Here is a 19678-nt window from a genome sequence, read left to right on the forward strand (position 1 = left end):
CCCGTCCTGAAGTCGCCATGGGGCCGGATCCAGGCTGGGCAGCGCTGGTGCTGCTCTTCGCCGCCTCGCTGCTCACCGTCGCGGCCTGGCTGCTCCAGTACTGGCGGTCCGCTGCCCTGCGGCCGCCGCGGCGGCGCGGGGCGGCAGCGTCGGAAGAGGCCGGGGCCCGAGCGCTGCTCGCCGCGCTGCTCGCCCTCCGGTCCCTGCGGGAGCAGTGGCAGCGGGCCTGGGTGCGAGCCCTCAACAGCCAGGCGCGCCGGCACGGGGTACGGCAGGGCCCGGGCGGGCGGCGGCGGCGGCTTCTTTGTTCGCGGGCTGCGGGGAGGCCTGCCTGGCCGGGCGCTGCCGGGCCTTGCCCGCTTCTGGTGTTTATTCTCCTCGGTCTCTCGGCGTTACCGTTGTAGTTTTGGAGTTCACGAAGGAGAATAGGCCTCGCTGATCGCATATGGAAAGAGCTGCACAGCGGCTTGCAGGGCAGGGGCTTCTGCCCACAAAAGCTGCGGTCCAAAGCCTCCCACAACCTTGTCTTACTTTGCTGTCGTGTGAACGGGAAGGGGGAGCCTTTCTGTTAAGTTGCGTGGGGAAAATCAAGAGCCAAAAAAGGTTGGCGTGAAGCTAATGTGTTTGAAGAAAAGGAAATTCAAGTCCTGAAGAATGCGATGCAAACTTGTGTTTGAGTTTTCCAACAAGATTGGAAAGGTCTCTCCCCCTTTGACAAAATGAATTAAATTCTGGGCTAGAGGCAGGATAGAACAGCGGATCTCTCCTGTGCAGCACAACCACGTGGACAAAATCAGGCGATTGGTGACAGTGGGGAGGAATGCGAAATTATATCCACCTGCCTCCAACCATTGTCAGGTGCATCAAAGTAATAAGCTTCATGAAGTCTGAGCCTATAGGTGATATCGTGACTTTGGCTTCTTTGGGAATGTTTGCACAGCAGTGTTTCCAGCATACCTTCTGTAGCTCTTTGTTTCTCTGTGTTGTCATTTGCCTTGGCATAATCCGCTGATAATAACTTGCTGGGATACGATGAAGGAATTGGATCTTTGAGGCAGGCGACTTAGGAATAAATGCTTGGGTTTGTTGCTTGTTGCCTGCACGGTACCCGTCTTTTTTTGGGGAAGTCCTTTTACATACAACCATTTGAATAAAGGCTGCAGAACTTGAATGAGTGCCCTCTGCAATTTGACCGAAGGAGGGCTTAACTTCATTAGCATTAGTATGGGGCGGTTCAGTTTTGCCTTTTACTTTTCCTGGTTAATGTAGATAGTGTTGTCTGGCACCTTGAGAGCGGAAGGGTTAATAAGGCTTGTTAAGCAGTTGCATTTGAAAGTAACTGCACAAGACAGAACAAATCTTAATTGTGTAGGTTAAGCGTGACGTTCTTGAAGTTTGGTAGTCCTTAATTGTCGCAGACCGGAACCCTTTCTGAAAGGATTTAATCAAATGATCTCCTGCAAATTGCAGAGCAAGGGCTGTGATTACTTTCAGATGATGGTTGCCTCCTGGCATTAGGAAGTATAAAATTACTGGAGTGGGATATTTGCATGTAATGAGCCACTTTTGCATTCCTCTTCCAGCCTGGGACTGGGAATGATTTTGTTTTACTGCCGTCAAGCATAGGGCAGAGAGTATTTAACAATAATGATGTCCACCGCTCCTTTTGAAAGGGTGTATGAAGTCACCTAAGACCAGGTAATGTGGATTTCAAGCACAGATTGTTACGGGTTTTGTAAAGAAAGCCATAGCTGGTACTACCTGATCCCGGTACCCCCTGTGTTGGCTGTGTGGGAACGGTGAGATTTCTGGGAGGCTTTGTTGTCTGTCACTTCTATGAGGTTGACATGGTTGAGTGTTACTACTGGGAAGAGCAGTGTGTCTCAAGGCAAGTTTTGTTCTCATAAGAAATACATAGAATCAGACTATGCAAGTATTGTGCAGGTCTGCATGCAGATGGGCTGTCTGTGTAGGATTGCGGACCTCTGTTACCCGGCTGATGTTTTTACCTGCTGAATTATATCTTCTGCCTCTTACAGATGGATCAGGGAATTGACTTCTTCCAAACGTTACTATCTTAAGTGCTTGTCTTATGTATGTTGCATCTTCCTGTCTTGAGGTGTGTCAGATGCCCTGCTCCTAAAGCAGGGTGTTGCTTATTGACATGGTTTTGGACAGATTTGATTCCTTGGGCCTGTCTCACTGATGCTCCCCAGCTAGTTTTTATTGTTTTCCTTTTGAAGAAAGAACTCCACCCCCCCACCCCCCCCCATTTTTCCATTGCGTTGTCTTTTGCTTTCCCTCCTGAAGTTCTGTCTGCTCTATGCGTGGCATGACTTCTCACCTCCTCCTTTGCCTTGTTAGATTGACTCATCAAATGTTAGATTGAAATGGAAAGGTTTGTATAGTTTTTCCTTTGTTGATACTTGCAGTAAGTGAAATTGTCCTTTTTAACAGAAGTGTAGCAGCACCCAATCTCTCTTTGCTGCCCTAGTTCTAGCTGGCTAGCATTAGAAAATGGGAGTGGATGTTTGTATCCCTGTCCAGTCTCTGATGGTGTCAAAGGATGGAGTACTCAAAGTTGTTTGTTGGTTTTGGGATGAGCTTATCCTCTGATGGGTTTTCAAGAGATCAAGTGCTCTGTTCCCAAGAGGTTTGTGGAAAAATGGGTGTTTCCCCAAAGGTGCAGCTGATCTGCTAGATGCAGTTAAAGATCAAGTGAACCGTAAAACCATAAGCTGTGCCTGCTTTTGTGAGTTCAGCCATTTCTTCTCTGTTGATTCTTTGTGTGGTTTTTTTTTTGGTTTTTTTTTTTTCATTTCCTTTAATGTCATCAATTGCCTGCACTTAGTTGTTGATGACTGAGAGAATGATAAGGTGCCCGTAAGAAATTTTCAGGGGGGCGGAGGGGGGAGGAATAACTATCCCTGTTGTAGTGTTCACATCCCATTTCTTTTACTAGTTACTTGGAATGAGAAACCTCTATCGTACTCCAAGGGAGTTAGAAAACAGTCCCTTCAGTATACCGAGGGCAGGAGGAGTCCAGGGTGCGAGCCTGACTCCTCTGAGAGAAGGTAGGACTGATTATGAGTAGTAGCCTAGTGAGTACTAACCAGGTTATGTTCTTGATCTTACCGGACGAGGTACAAGAAGAATGAGAGGGTGGTGCTGTATAAGGTGGCTGTGGGACTACCTGCTACAGGTTGTTGCAGCTGAATCTTTTGTTTGGAACTAAATGCGACTAGATTATGTACTGTAAGATTATGCTCTTGACAGTTACACTGGGTAACACATAAGAAACTCGATCTGTTGTTTAACGTGTCAGCTGCTAAAGTTTTTCCTGCTGCCTGCCTCCATTCCTTCCTCCCTTCTCCTCCCCGCCTTCCGCTGGTCATGCAGATAGCCAGCGGCAGTGTTGAACCTGAGACCCACATCCTGAAAAAGCGGTCCTTTTTGCTGTGAAAAACTTCTGAGTGTTGGATATGCTCAACTGATTTATTGTACAGAAGTTGAAACCCTGCAGATCCTGCTGGTGTTGAACTCTCAAAGCCAACTCTTTCTCTTGTGACTGAAAGTAAGTTCATTCTGATATATGGTGCATATCGTATTGAGGGGACCTGCTGTCATGAGTGATGCTTAGTGGCCCCCCTGCTGTTGGCTCAGTACAGTGGCTTGTGTAGGGCAAACCGCATCAACTGCTTCCTCTCTTTTCAACACCTGATGGGGAAAGTTGAGGGCTGTTCTCTGGGATGGAGCACACACAGGCAAAGGCCTTCCCTTTTTGGAGGGAGGACTCAGCAAGGGACTAAAGAAAGGCGAGAATGTTTGCAAAGTGCTTCCACCCATAGAACCGCACCCTCTCTGTCCTGCCCCTCTTTGTCAGAACACCACGGTCCCATGGTCGTGGTGGTCAAGTGTCAGCAGGTGTCCATATCTGATACGTTGCGCTCTTCATGAACTGAATTGCTCAGATTCTCACAAAAAGACCTGAATTTCTAAATTCCAGAATTTAGAACTCCTGTAAGGTGAAGATTAGGTGATGACTGAAATGCCACAGAGGTCCCTAGAGGGCCACACTTCAGTTTCTGCTGCAGTTGCTTCTTGTCTGGAGCACGTCTACTCAGAAAGTGGCATTGTTGCAGTGAGTTGCCGAGTCTACAAGTTCTTCTCTGAAGTGAGGCCTGGTGGTTTTCCTAGGGGGCTGTGTCTTACGTGGGATTCTGAGTAAGATCAGGAGCTACTTACATCTCTTTAACTGGGGAAAATACCCCGTCAGACCCTTTTCTTCTGCCCCTCAGGCATCCCGTTCCTGCCAATGCCTTGCTTTTGAGCCGCAGAATTCCAGCACTCAGCCTCTCATTCCTCATAAAAAAGGATAAAGTGACTGATCATGTTGAACTGGGAAAGAGATAACAGTGATATTTTTGCTAGTGTTTCCTCCTTGAGCCTTGGAAGACATGGAAATTCTTTCAGACACACAGAAGAAATGGCACGGTCTTCAAATGGGGATGGAGGTGGAAGACTTAGTGTGGGCGCTGAATCCAAGTAATGCATGCAAAGCCACAGAGATATGTAGTTGCTGTTCAAGATAACTTATTTCTGTAATGATTTCAGTCGCATCTAAACTTGGTGATCCATATTGAAATGTTGCAACATTTCACATAGACTCGCAACTATCCTTTATAATGCAGGTATTGCTGTGTCAGGCGATAAAACAACTGAAAATTAGCATTTTGTCTTTTAGTTAGTGCTTCGGTACTGAGCTTTTGCAAGATGTGTTCTGCTAAGGAACTCTTCACTGACTTACATGAGAACTTCCATGTTACAGCCTGTGGCATCAGAAGACTGTACCAGTAGAAGAAGTAGTAAGACGGTTTTAGTCTCAGTCTAACTTTGCTAACATACTGCAAGACTGAGTAAGTTTTCATTGCGTGCCCTGAGAAATTGTGTTTTCAAATGATCTAGGGGGCTGCCAAATGAGAAGAGAGTGGGGACTTAATAATATGAAAGTTCTGACTATAATTGAATTTTTTTTTTTTTAAGACAATACTCCTCCGGTCGTCTTTTAAAAGTTCAGTGCAATTGGGTGAAGTGAGCCTCAAGTTGACTACAGTCTTCTCCGTGTAGTCCATGTGCACTTTTTGAAGACTGCAGAATAGGAGACTTGTTCTGGGCTGGGGGTGTGTTAGGGTTTTTTTGTTTTCTTGTTGTAATGAAGTTCGTAAAGGATAGTCCTTCCATCTGCCGAAATCTTGAAGGAGAAGCTGAGTCTTCTTTTTTTGTGGAGCATTGTGGTGTTCAGGTAAACCTCGGTTTAGAATTGATGGGAATTCTGTAATTGAAAATGCACTAGCCTTGTCATAAAAAGCATTCCCCTGTGCCCCTTCCCCCCTCTCCCCCAAGTCCCTGTCTCCTATGAAATTATTCTTGCATCTTGTCAAGGGAAGGCATGTAAGGCCGGATAGCACTCATCGCAACAGACAGCAGTTCCTTCTCCTCTCCCAGTCTGACTCTACCCCTGCTCTCCTCCCAAGTCCCGAGGGAAGTCAGGGATAGATTTACACTTAGAAGCAAGAGATCTCACTTTCTCTTGGGTAGACTTATTCTTAGCTCCTTTGCTGTCACATTTATTTTCATTTTACCTGTGTCAGCTGACAAAGCCATGCAGAAATGCAGCTCTACAAAGCTAGGATTAATTATCGTGGAGGAGCAGGTGGTTGTGAGTACATCAGGCTCTCGGCATGGATGCAGAATGGTGGAGGGTCTCGGCCCTCAGATTTATAAGCCTGCTTCCATGGGCTCGCTGGTGTAGCTGGGGACAAACCATAGATTCCTGTCTTGGTTGCGTGTTCAAGAACTATCTACCATCTTCTGGGTGGGCTGGCTCATTTTCCCCTGTGCATAGTCCCAAGAAAGGGAAAGGAAAATGCCGAAACTGGGGTAGAAGTCTCATGGTTTGCCATAAAAGGATAATAGAAGGAGGCTAGCGTTCCAGAGTCCTAGTCCTGGAGGAATGCTGTGCGGTTGCTTCCCTCTTGATAGTCTGTTTCCTTCTGTGGTTTTGTTGTTTCTACATGGCTTCTTTCAGCTTGGTGAATTTTAGAAGAATATGTCCTAATCTCGTTCAGGTCTAGATTTGCCCACGTTTCCTCATGTTTCTGAATCATGGCGAACATGAGAATGTAACACACCTGGTGGGACCTTTAAAGGAGCGCATTCATGGTCAAAGCACACCAGCATCTGAATTCAGTTAGATTCTGCTAGGAGCATGATGCGAGGGAGACAGCAGTGAGCAGATGAGGGTGAGTCCGCCTCCCAGCAGTGTCTCATTCTTGTCCCTGGTAGTCAAGAGAGCAGCTTCAGTCACAAGGTGGCAGTTTTTCTTCATAGATCTTTAAATGTTAGCAGCTGGTATTTCATATTTTCTATTTGGATTTCAAGTTACTTGTCTTAAAATGGTGCAAAGATTTGAAAGGAATTGAGATGCCTCTCAAGCACACACTACCCTCCTCGTTTTGTTTTTTCCTCTGTGTTTCCTCCCTGCCTTGGCGTTAGATTCATGCTACCTTGTGCGTGCATTTCATTTTGAGTGGGCTGAGTAATGAGATCTTTTGAAGTTGACCAGTGCCTCCCAGTTCAGTGAGACTGATGTATTGGGAACAACAGGGCAACAGCTTGCTGCTGGTGATTATATGCTTGACTCATTGGGCAGAGGTTCTGGACACAGAGAGAAAGGGCTGATCCGATAATCTGGGTGACCTGGGTGGCTGAACATACTGCTCTGGTGGAGGAGGCTTGCGAGAAGAAGAAATAGCAGGCATTACTGGTGTGAAGCAGCAGGGAGTGATCTGACTTGTTTCTCCATTGAGTCTTTTAGTTTTGAAGTTTGGTCACTGACAGAGCTGCCTCATGTCTGCGTTGAGAGGAGGGTATGTGTCCAGACTAGTTTTTGATGGGCAAGCGGCTCTTCAGGTTGTAGTATGCATGCCAGTTTAGTGTCTGAGAGCCCCTTCCACCTCACTTCTGCCTGTCACCTGGGTCCGTCTGTGGCGGCATACAGTCTAATTCACTTGAGAAAGAGAGTGCAGTTTCCCACACCTTTATCCTCCCTCTTGGTCATCCTGTCCCTAAAACACAAGCAGCTTGGCAAACGGTCTTGTTCTTGTGCTTGCTTGCCTGCTTGCTTGCTCTTTTTGCCCCTTGTGAGCAAAGGGAATCTTTGAGGGATAGGTTTCATGCAGGGACACTCAGAACTCTTGATCTTGGTCTTGTATTTATGGAGAAGGGTCCTCTGTAGAGGACTAGTCCTGTTATGTGGGGAAATTGTCAAACCAAGAACAGGGATGCTTGCACAGTGGAGATTGTAAACTAGTAAACCGGGAGGGGGGGGGGGAAGGGAACAAGTCAAGCACAGGAGCTGATGTACCATATGCTGAGGGTGGATTTTGGTGGTGTTGATTGTTTTTTTTTTTGGTTTACTTGGGGCAGGATTAGCACAGAGCAGCAAGAGAGAAAGGAGAAACAGCAAAGCTTCTGCAACGAAGAAGAGTTAACGCATTTCACTTATAGTTGACTGCTATCCAGAACAATTTGGGCTTGCCTGTCTGAAATTAATGTTGTGTTTCTGAGTCTAAGCCTTGACTGGAAACCTCACGTCCTTTCTCTGTATGGACAAGTCAAGGTGGGTAGAATTGTAGCGTGTGATGGTTCTGCATGCCGGCTGGATTCATGGAAACGAACCAGAGTGTCTCTGGGACCCCACAGCAGAATCGTTCGTCCTCTTTGAAACTGCCTGGGATACCTTGACCATTGGGAACTAACAGAGTTCTCTTTTTGTAGAGTTCAGTGCAGATCACATTTGAAGAGGGTCCTCAGTTACCACCAACCGCAAATATAAGTCGCGTGATGTGCAAGGGACAGTCGGACCACAGCATGGTAAGGCTTTGCTGTTCTGAATTGTATGGTGTGGGGTTTCTCCGTTGACTGACAGTGTGTTCTACAGAGATTGCAGAGGCCTGCGTGATAGGGACGGTGGAACCAGGGAAGTTTTGGGTGCAGTCTGTTGTTGAGTTCAGAGGCCTGTCGATGGGCTTGCACGATTGCAGCTCTGGGACTGGGCGTTGGTGAGCTCTGGGAGAGCCCCGGGGGCAGATGTTTTGGTGGAGCTGGGGCGTATGGATGCGGAGCCCGAAAATCGGGGTCCTACAGTGGAGAGGAGAAGAGAGCTCCTGTCACCAATATGTCTTTCCTGCTTCACGTATGGAGTCTGAAATGGCAGGTTCACGGTGCAGAACTGTGTCTGGGAGTAAACCTTTTCTTTCCTGCCACGAGGGGTCAACCTTGCCTACTGCTTTTAGAGGTTTTGCCATCGCACGGCCGCCTCTCGCCAAGGATATAAACTCGGCTCCTTCCTTTTCTCTCCAGGTGCTATACTGCCATCTGTCTGCTGAAGCTGTGAAATTCCCTGTCTCTGTTACACAGCAGTCCCCCGTTGCTGTTTCTGTGGACACCTATCATGTCACTTTAGCTGTGCTGCAGGCTCAGGTAAGAGTTGTAGAAAGTTAGCCATTTAACTTGTTCTTTGACCCAGCCCCATGCCAGTATAGAAAGGAGGGCCTGATTTAGTGTAAATGAAAGCTGCATTTTGCCGGAAGAAGCAGCATGCTATCACTAACGTTTGGCGGGTTGGCAAATATTCCTGATCTGGGTGCTGAGTCCCATTTTTGGAGTCTTGTTCTGCAGGTCTTGGCTATGTCACGTTGCTGTAACAAAACCCAGGGAGATGTGAGGTGTGGTAGTGTTCTACACTGTGTTTTTAAGTGTGTGTTTAAAAAGCAAAAGGTCCCCAGAGTTCAATTCGCCTCATGGTGTGAGGGATAGGGAAAGATGCATCCTGTCCTTATGTATAATTATAGTGGTGTCCTGGTTGTTGGTGTGAAAAAGAAATCCTCGGTGCGGAGTGGTTTGCATGTCAGTGCTCCCCTTAATATATTTGCAAGTGTGATACAGATTTTTTTTCCAGTGTGTTGAATAGCGGAGATGCTTCTTCCACAACACAAGCTTTGTGAAATTGCAATGGGTGATAACTTCATAGTCACTTTGCGGATGGATTTGCTTCTCTGGAATATGATTTTGTTCCCATCACGAAGAAGGGCTTGACGCTGGAGACAGTATCTTGCTTGGAGACTGTGCGCTTGTTTGCACTATAGGGAGACATGGCAAAATTAGAAATAATTCTATGGTAGCAGAAGCCAATCCCATGCAATTGCAGGTGTTGCCGTTGGAAGGTTGTCCTAGAACCCCTTTGCTCTCAGAAGCTCTCTTAAAATTTTCGACCTACATTTATTGGATCATCCCAGTTTGGTTTTGCGCCTCCATTCTGTGGTCGTTTAAATAGCTCCCCCCCTCCTCCTTCCTCTCTCTTTCTCTTTCTCTCTCCCCCCCCCCCAGTATTTAGCCTGTCTAGTTGTGGGTGGCAACTGTTGTCATTCCCCTGTTTTTACCAAAGATATTGGGCCAGGAGTTCTTCCTGGGTGGTTCTGTTGCATTACTGATGCCTTTCAGCTGTATGGGTGTGCAACTTTTCAACTGAACTATGGGATGGGTGTACAGTCTGGTTTGCTGTTGCAGACTGTTGGTGACCTGGATGAGTTTTCAATCTGAGGATGATCTCCTAGAGATGCGTTGCTAATTTACAAATGGCCATGCTTAGGTTTGGCAGTGGTTCATTGATGTAGCTCAGTAAATATCCCATGTCAGTGCCCAAGTTGCTCTTTCTCATTGTCCTGCTGGCTTTTTCTTCAGCAAAAGAAATAACTTATCGTTTTTCCCTCTGATGGCACCTGGGCATCCAAAGGCAGTGAGGAAGCCAGATCTTGCTATGGAGCGATAAGGCTTTTGCAGCTGCTTCTTCCCATAGGCCCAGGACCACCTGTGTTCTTAAGTTCTGTCTCTTATTGTTGCAGTGGTGTGAAGGCCTTTCAGTTGCTGAGTTTGAAGTAGGGTGACAAGCACCTAATGGGAAGAGAAACTGTTCTTGACTATGGGTATTTGTTCTGGGCCAGGTGGAGATCCACTTGGAGGAGATACAGAATGAAGGTCTTCTGGTGTCATGGATGTTCAAGGACAGACCAGAATTGAACCTTTCGGTTCTTCCAAGACTTCAGCTTCGCGAGGTGAGCAGCAACTAGTGTGAGGCTGGACTCGCATGGCGGGAAGGGTGGGAGGGGCAGAAATACCGCTGAGCCAGGAGGAGGGCTGCTGCGGAATGGAGGGATTGGTAACTCGATGTCCTGGCCCTTCAGGGCGAGGGAGGGAATTCTTTTGCCCTCGAATCAGTACTAGCTCAGCTCTGTCAAAACAGCGCATCCTGAAGAGGGCCAAAGCAGTTCCGACATCTGTTGTCTGAGTTGGATGTAACAGCTGAATGGGAGCCTGCGTAGCAAAAAAAGGCTTTCTGTCTATGTAGATCTTCTTGCTGTTGTCAGATGTAGAGCTGCAAAATGAGCTAGGTTGGTTTGTTTGGGGTTTTCTGTTTGGGTTGTTTTTTTTATTTTTTTGAGAGGTTACTGTGCAGAACCTGTGGGTATTAGAGGTTTAACAAGCTGAATGCGGGGGTGCTTGCGCTTCTGTGATCCAAATAGGTTCGTTGATTTGTTTGTTTTATTGATATTCTTGTTGGTTTATCCTGAGTAGATGTAGGAATTTGGCTGTTCTCCCAAAAGTGTGGTAGTACCATCTCATGAGGTGATGAGGATGTGGCAAACTGTAAAAGGTGTACTGTCAAAATTTGTGACTGGGAGGCTACAGATGTAAAGGCTTAGTTTGTCTCATTTAGACAATTTACATTTGCGTGCAGCTGTTACACAGAAGCTTTAAGCACTGGGGAGAGCAAGTACAGGATATGGGAAGAGTACCTGGGAGGCTTATTACCTGCAGAAAGACCGTTTAGCATCTTAGAGGCTCAAGAGGCAGTTGGAGCTGTATAAGGAGAAAATAGATGTGCCCCGTCATGACTTTCCTGCATTTCCTCTTTGATTTGCGGAGAGAAGAATGAAGGGAGAGCGGATCTGTCCACCATAAAGGATCTGATCGAGGATACCATTGTCAGCACGCAGCCAGCCATGACTGTGAATCTGAAGGCCTGCACCGCTGAAGCCGGTGCGGTAAGGCTCTCTCCTTGTGTCATTCTTGTGCCTCAAACACTGTGCGCCGAGGCGCTTCTGAGGGCTGAGGGTCAGGCAGGAATCCAAGTGCTGAGACTCGCTTCTGGGCGACAGCTGCATCCTGGCCTGTGCTGTCATAAGAGTTGGGGTACTGTGGCACGGGGAGTAGGGATAATTAGAAAGTGCTCTGAAAGGCAGCTCTGTTTGTATGTGTTTCATGAACACTGAGTGCCAGTTGAGTTGAGGTGGAGCTGGACTGCCTGAGACCCATCTCTCTTTTGGCAGTCTCTCTGTTGCTCTGAACACCAAGGCGCCATCCAGGGCAGCCTTTACAGGCATGGAATGGTCCATGTTTGTCACCTTCAGTTGTCCGTCTGGCAGCCAGCAAATGTGGCCTTGTCTGTCTCTTTTCCTGTCTGCCTTACATTTCCCATCTGAATTAACGTGGGGACCCACCAGAGGTCGATAGCTTGGGGAACCTGCAGCATCTCCTGATGGCTCTGTGGGTATTCCCCCATGTTGGTGTGAGGAGCTACTTAGTAGATGCAAGGACAAACATCATGCATCTTGCTGCTGTCTGCTGGCGAGTGAACGATAAAGGCATCGGTCTCGCTCTCGTCATTCCTCAGGTACCCAGCAATAAGTTGACTCGAGAGTCCCCGTCCGGAGTAGCAGCAGCCCCTCTGGGTTCTAAGCTGTTGCTCCGGAATCTTCGAGTGCTGAACTTGGGCTGCCAGGGGAAGGGAGGTAAGCGTGAAAACATTGCTCATCTGCAGGGGCAAGCGCGCAGGTGGTGAGATTGGAGCGAGTGGATGTTTTGGGTGGGTTTGAATGAAAAAGAGGGGCATATGTTCACTAAGCCGTTGCCTCATGTTGATGAGCGCACATATGTGCTCTGTCCCTCTGTTGCAGGAGTTGGGGTGATATGCTGCATGGCAGAGCTAGACAGCCCCCCGCAGCAGAAGCGGACGAGGCCGGTGACAGCTGGCAGTGCCGGTGCTGCAGCAGAGATGGAGTGGAATGAGGAGCTCTTTCTGTAAGTGTCTTCCCTCATTCTGGCTGGCACAGCAGAGGCAGACTGGCACAGTCTCTGGGTGTCAGTACCACACTGCAGTAACTGATGTGGTTGGCGCAGACGTGAAGTCTGTGCTTGCAGGGCAGCATGTCTTTGGGCTGCCTGCGTGCTGGGCTGCCAATTCTGGCAATTTGACCCAGCTTGCATACATATTTCCCGCTTCCCTGGATGCTCCGTGTTTTAACTGGGTGGGCAGAAGTGCCGATTGTGGGCAGCGTGTGGGAGCAGCAGGTGCAGAAGGCCTGGAGTGTAGATCTCGGCCTTCCAGACAGATCGCCCTCTCACCTTTCCCTGGCAGTCTACACAGCCTTGCAGGGGACATGAACCGGAGTTTGCTGCCCCTTGTGTCCTCCACTGTAGCACAGGTGTACTGGAGCTTTGGAAAAAGTGACAAGGCATGTGAGATTTGAGGGAGGGAACATAGAGAATGGGGTTGCCTGCTCCGTGACTGTTTTGCAAAGATTGCCTAATACCAGCCCATCTTTTTCTGTTTCAACAGGGAGTTGGGACCTAGAAGTAAGGAGCTGAAGCTACAGGTGCTGGGGAACAGTGACGGAGGTGGAAGTGAGTAGAGGCAGCTGTAAGACGGATTGTAAGATGGGGAGACAAAAATGCCTAAGGGAACTCCTGTGCTTTGAGCCTGTGGTAGTTCTGTGTCAGTGTGATGTGTGATGAACACTGCAAAGGATTTTTCATATCCAACTTTATGTGAGCCTCTGACTGCATGAAATAACTCTGAAGTCTCCTCTTCCTAGTGAAACACGCCTACTCTGTCCTTTTTGGTACTCAGGAGGTTCCCGTGGCCTGCCCGTCTCCACTCCAAAGCGGGGAGAGGAACGCAGGGACTTGCCCCTGGATATCAGAGGAATGTTGCAGGAGGCTCTTAACTCTGTTCATTTGTACTTGGTCAGGGTCTTAGTGCAGCACCTATTTTTGATGGATGCCACGCAAGAGCCACCTCTTTAAGGGAGCTGATTTTTGCATTGGTAAAGAGGAGCAGAGGAGCACTGCCCACCCCCTCCCCACCTCAAACCTGGGAGTCACGGGGATCTGCTTCGTTGGCCCACAGGGTTGCCTGGGACACATCTGAGGTGCTGAGGTCATGTGGTGTGTTCTGTTTTCTTGTTCCTTCTCACAGATGTGCTGCTGGCACATGCCACGCTTTTGCTTGATTCTGTGGGCAAACAACCATCTGGGAGACAGGTCTGCTTGCTGGCCCCAGGAGCTGGGCAGTCACTGGCAGCTGAAGCTACTATTATATTAGAGGTGAGCTCAGGACTCCGTATGCTTGGCATAAACACGGGCTCCAGAAGTGTTCACAATGTAAGCCTCTAGCTGGAGACAAGAATGATTAAGCCTGGGCTTGTTGCAGGGGACTGGCAGATCCTTAGGCCAAGGAGAGGTGCTGCCTTGCCCTCGATCCCTGAGCCTCCCTCCATTCAACCGACATTGTAGCGGGAATGGCTCCTCAGTGCCCAGAGCAGTAACTTTTGTCACCCAAATGCCTGCCTTTCCACATGGGAGGAGGAGAGCCTCTCTGAGCTTGCTTTACTCTTTGTAGCTGCTATTCCAGGAGTCTCCTGCATCTTTGAATGCTCAGCACGCCACATCTCTGCGAACCAGCATCACCCCCACTAAGAAGGTGGAGATGGACCGCACTATCATGCCTGACGGCACCATCGTGACTACTGTCACCACGATTCAGTCCCGGCCCAAGGCAGACTGCAAACTGGGTGAGGCTGCCCCGCAACAGGCATCTTGTATGAGTAGCTGCTATTGGGGTGGAGACTCAGCCACGGTCTTCCCTAGGCCGCTCACGCAGGCAGTAGCAAAACTGTTTAGCTATTGTATGTTGTGGTTGCTGCAGACTTGCACCTTGCGTGGCGCTTTTGGCTTCTGGGTGGGAACGCAGCTGTCGTTGCCATTCCCTTTGCGTCTTGTGGCTGGCTGGAGACTCATGTGTAGCCTTGGGGAAGGGAACCAATGCAGCCCTGCGTTTGGGGGGAGGCGAGAGAGGGATGAGCCTTTCTGACACCCTTTGGTGGTGGGAGGTCCCGACTCTAATGTGTATACTGCCACATAACCTCTGCTGATGTCAGGCTAAGCGTTTTCACAGTATCACAGTATGCTAGGGATTGGAAGGGACCTCAAAAGATCATCTAGTCCAATCCCCCTGTTGGAGCAGGAACACCTAGATGAGGTTGCACAGGAAGGCGTCCAGGCGAGTTTTGAATGTCTCCAGAGAAGGAGACTCCACAACCTCCCTGGGCAGCCTGTTCCAGTGCTCTGTCACCCTCACTGAGAAGAAGTTTCTTCTCAAATTTAAGTGGAACCTCTTGTGTTCCAGCTTGAATCCATTACCCCTTGTCCTATCATTGGTTGCTACTGAGAAGAGCCTGGCTCCATCCTCATGACATTCCCCTTTTATATATTTATAAATGCTAATAAGATCACCCCTCAGTCTCCTCTTCTCCAAACTAAAGAGACCCAGCTCCCTCAGTCTTTCCTCATAAGGGAGATGCTCCACTCCCTTAATCATCTTAGTTGCCCTACGCTGGACTCTCTCCAGCAGCTCTCTGTCCTTCTTGAACTGAAGGGCCCAGAACTGGACACTCTTTTGCCACTCCTCCTCTATTATCTTCACTGCTAAAGAAGTTAAGCTGTATGTACTGAATGTAGAGCCAAAAGCATGTTGACCTTGCTTACTAAGGGTTGGTGGTGCTTGCAGTACGACATCCTGATGAACGTAGTGTTGGATAGTCCATGAGGTGGGGCTGGTAAACGGCATGAACACAGTCTCAGGATGGGGCTGCTTCACCCATCTTTTTCTAGTAGGCTTCTTACTACTTTGCTGCCGCAAAGCCTCATGGAGCCACCTTCTGCAGGCTTTCCATGTGCACTTGAGGCTTTTTGGGGGTGCATATAGGGGGACATGATACAGTAGTGAAGTTGCTTAAGTTTCATGTCCACTTACTGGTGTCTCTGTCTCTCTGCCTCTCTTTCACTGTGAAGATTCACCATCAAGGTCACCTTCCAAGGTGGAAGTGACTGAAAAGAAGACAACAGTGCTTTTGGAGAGTAGCTGCCCTCGCAGCCCCTTGCCCAACGGTAGCCGTAAGTGCTTGGAAATCCAAGGTTCTTATCGGAGCAACTGTTTTTTAGCCTTTCTTGGAGAGTGGCAGTCTTAATGCGGGTCACTGAACTCATCTGCGTTTACTGCAGAAGAGGGTGTCCAAGTGCCTAATGAAGGTGGGGTGGGGGGCAGGTAAAATAAATTCCACTTTGGCTATCCAGTCTGTGACTCTGGGTGTTCCACTGCTTGACAAGAACTTTCCGGGCTATCTGGACCCGAAAGAGCTTTGTTTACCCTGTACCTGGGGCTTTGGTTGTCTCCGGGACAGAGCACTGCAGCTGTTTTGACAGTTTGCCAGTTTTTTGACAGTCTTTGTAAGTCTTAATTGAGTGGGAAGGGTATTTTGATGACATGCCTGGTGGGAAATCAAACTTTTCAGGTGCCTAAAAGAGCTGAGCACTCTATGGAGCTTCCTTCCTTTGGTTTATTTGGGCAAGTCCGTAATAAATTCTGTTCTCTACCTTCGTGCACATGTAGTTGCCTATTACAAGCATCGTGGTCAGCAAGCGACCCCTTGCCCATGCTGAAGGTTGCCGCTTCAAGCGTTGATATCTTTCTTGTGCTCAGGGGATAGCCATACGCCCAACGGCTTGGATCCGGTGGCTGAGACGGCGATCAGGCAGCTAACTGAGACGAATAACAAGCCCACCAAGAAGACCCCAACAAAACGTAGCACACTGATCATCTCGGGAGTTTCCAAGGTCTCTGGTAGTTAGGGGGCTCCATTTCCAATCTGGGAGGTTGTTTCTAGGGATGCATGTGTGAATCCATCCTGTCCTGTAGGGATTAGTGTGGAAAGGTTCCAGCACAGATGACTTGCTTGGCAGAACCCTTTCACTGCTTCCTTGCAGATTGCTGCTGCTTTTCAGTGAGTTTCAAAGGTACCTCGCCAGTCTTCAGGGCAGCTGCAGTGGGAGTTCACAAAGGGCAGCCGCTGAAAGGGAGGTTGCTGCTTTAGCTCGTTGGGAACCTCCTGGAGAATCTAAGGAGTTCTCCTTGGATTTGCCTACGGGGGTGAGGGAGGTGCTGCAGAATGCTTTGGAATCGGCCATATTCCACTATGTTTCAGCAAAAGAGTGACAATTGTGCATCAGTGCTGTCCAGCATTGGTGATCAGAACGTGTAGGTGTGGATGCAAGAAGGGAGATGAATGCAATTCCTTTAGACCCTGTCTTCCTGTCTGTCTGACCTTGTAACCCCCCTCCAGGTACCTATTGCTCAAGATGAAATGGCACTTTCTCTGGGTTATGCTGCATCCCTGGAGGCCACAGCATACGGGGATTCTGCAGCAGAGCACGCAGCTGACCAGGTGCACAATTCTACCGAATCATCACAGCTGCTGGAAGCATCGCCATTGGGACAAAGGGCCAGTCAGGAGCTGGATGAGACAACGCGATCAGACATCTCTGAGAGACCATCGGTGGAAGATGTTGAGTCTGAAACTGGCTCCACAGGAGCCCTTGAGACCAGGAGCTTGAAAGATCACAAAGGTAAGGATGAACCGTTAGGCGTAAGCTAACGTTAGCCTGTTGTACTTGAGGACAAAGTGGCATCCAAGTTCCCTGCCCGAGCATGGGGGCTGCAGCCGGCTTTCAGTGTGGAGAGGAGCGGCTTCTGCTGGAGCCTGGAAAAGTCTGCCTCTCTTCTATGCTTCCCACTGGAGCGGTTCCAAACTCCTCTATCTGCAGGTGTCCAATCCCTGTGGCCTTTCTGGTTTCTGTGCTCTCTTAGATGGGAACCCTGTGCAGTGTGTGTGTTGCCGAGAACCTGTTTTTGCTCCCTGGCCTCTGGGTCCGCAGATCAGGCGCACATCCATAGTAATGATTCCTCCTCTGAATTCGGTATTCTCTGGCACAGAAATGGAGGCCGCCCACCCGTGTGGATTGTACGGGCCTCAATGCCATCCCTCTTTCTCCATTAACATCAAAGTAGCTAGTGCCTCTGACCTGTCGTACCTTAGGATGTCCACACGAACTCTCTGCATTTAAAAGACGGAGCTAGCCTGCCCTGACCAAGCTGCTGTTCTGGACTTTCCGTGCTGGTGTCAGTTAGGCAGATGGCGCACCTTGTATTTGTCTGCCTGTAGCCGTTGCAGTTTCAGTTAGCTACAAACTTATATAAACAAGTGCAAGCCAAAATCTCAATTGCTCAGAATATCAGAGCGGGATGAGTTTTGCGGGGTTGTACCCTCGTACAACCAGGTACAGTTTGAACTGTGCTGGCCCCTTGTTTGCATGTCAGCAGGCAGAAAGGTGTGTGGCCCAGATCCTTGAGAGACTTGGTGGGCAGGGAAGAGAAGGAAAAAAACAGAAAGCAAGCCCCCTCTGTAGGAAATACTGTTGTATCTTTTGTGTGGCATGCAGGTTTTGGATATGCATTTTTGCACCCGTTTGGGGATGATGGCAATCAGTGTCTCCATCCTGTCCAGCCTGCGTGAGTCATCCAGGGCCGTTGCTATTATTTGTTTCCAGATTTGGGCATCTTGTGAAACTGCGAGCAGTTGTTCCAGGGGGGGTGGGGGGGCTTGATGACCTGCCAATCTGGGTGCCCTTGAGATGGGCTAGTCTGAGAGGCCTTTTCCCGCCGCTGTGTGTTCCTCCTGGCGTCTCCATGTGCAGACGTTCTCACTTGTTTTCCATTTGCATGAGTCTTAGCTTTCTATTACAATTCCGCACACTTTTGCTGAAAGGAGAACATTGTTCTGCAAAAGGAAGGAGATGCAGAGGGGACACGTGACGGCATGCGTAGCAAAGCAGCTTGTTGATACTGCAGTCTATCATGAACATAGACTTTGCCTTGCAGCTGGAAGCTGGGATTTGCTGACCTGCCGTGCGCTTCCTCTGCTCGGGGTGGAAGAGGTCTTGGCCGCTCATCCGAGAGCGGCTGGGCACGGTACTGCCCCTGAGACTCATCACAGCAGGATACTATGTGGTTTCCATCTCCTTCCTTTGTGTCTCTGCAGTTAGCTTTCTTCGGAGTGGTACCAAGCTCATCTTCCGAAGAAGAAGCAAGCAGAAGGAAGCGGGCCTGAGCCAGTCACACGATGACTTATCCAACGTCACCACCAGCTCCACCACCAGGAAGAAAGCCGGCAGCTTCTCCCACCGCCTCATCAAGCGCTTCTCCTTCAAGTCTAAATCCAAACCCAAAGCTAGCGATAGCACAACAGGAGGTGAGAACTGAAGGAGGGAGAAGCCTATTGGAAACATTGCACAGAGATCCTTTTCTAGTCTCTTGTCTTCCCACTCCGCGGTATCTGTGACCTGCTGTCCAGTTCCTTCCAACCTTGGCTGAGGGAAGACACCCCAGTGCTTTATGCCATTTGGGGAGCGGAGATGGTGAACACAGGCTGAGGCTGCTCGTCTGCCTTGGCTTAGGCTTCTTGGACTGTCATACCCAACGTGCTCTCCCAGAAAATCCAGGTGGCATGCTAATCCCCACAGGAGTCCCAGGAGCTGCAGAAGCAACTGCCTGCGTAGCTGTCTGGCATCACTGGGTGCGTCCTGGAAAAGCCAGGGGCCTTCTCAAGTGGCAGCCTTTAAAGTTAACGATTGAGAAACTACCGGGTTAGCTACGTTGCCAAGAAGTGTGGGATGTAGCCTCGGTCGGCTCTTCTAGCGAATGTGAGTGATGTGTTCGCTGGCCGTCTAAACGCACTCATTGCTTCTGCTTGGTGCAGAGGCTGTAACCTTACTGAGGTGTGGTGTGATGCGGGGCGATGCATTCCTGGGCTGTGAGCCGTCAGGAGAACAAGCTGTGGTTTTCCACCCGGCTCTGCTGCTGGAACAGTCTGTTTCGGACAGTGATGAGGGATGCCTGCTTTCTGTGCTATACTGATGAAGGAAGGAGTTTTCAAGAAGAAGGAATTTTTAACCACTGGGAAGTTTTTGTAGAAGCCCAGGCCCTTGCAAAAACATCTGGTTGCTGCCGTCAGCACTGCCACCCTATGACCCAGCCCTCCTTCGGCATCCATGTTCTTGAATGGGGAAGGGGCCGTGCTTCACATGTGCACCAGCTGTTGTATGAGCAGAATCCTTTCCTTTCCCTTGGGGGTGTCCGGCAGGGCGCCAGGCCATCCTCCGGACCTGTGGAGCGCCTGGCCTCTCGCACTCCCGTGGTTCTCACGCCAAGGACAGCGAGGAATGGGGCGATGCTAGCAAAAAAAGGGCAGTCTGATGCAGAGCCTGAAGCCACATGGCGGAAAGAGGCAAGAATATTGTCACTGATGAAAGGGTTTCCTGTAGCAGAAGGAGCCTTTCTTGATTGCATCTGGTATTTCCTTTCTTCTAGCAAACCTGATCCACC

The 19678-nt window shown here is 49.2% G+C and overlaps 1 protein-coding gene across 1 annotated transcript; it reads left to right on the forward strand.

Moving 5' to 3' along the window:
* Nucleotides 1–17: 17 nt before the first annotated feature.
* Nucleotides 18–19007, forward strand: C2CD2L (C2CD2 like; the record flags this gene model as incomplete). The annotated part of the gene is made up of 14 exons (XM_082493756.1): nt 18–266; nt 7840–7935; nt 8425–8544; nt 10065–10175; nt 11052–11165; nt 11795–11912; nt 12078–12201; nt 12740–12804; nt 13379–13506; nt 13802–13973; nt 15253–15354; nt 15941–16074; nt 16581–16863; nt 18336–19007. The coding sequence occupies 14 exons, from the start codon at nt 18–20 to the stop codon at nt 18554–18556; spliced, it is 2037 nt and encodes a 678-aa protein (XP_082349882.1). The 3' UTR covers nt 18557–19007.
* Nucleotides 19008–19678: the final 671 nt, after the last annotated feature.

Source organism: Vanellus vanellus (assembly GCF_965231255.1).
Source record: "Vanellus vanellus genome assembly, chromosome: 21".
Taxonomy (NCBI): Eukaryota; Metazoa; Chordata; class Aves; order Charadriiformes; family Charadriidae; genus Vanellus; species Vanellus vanellus.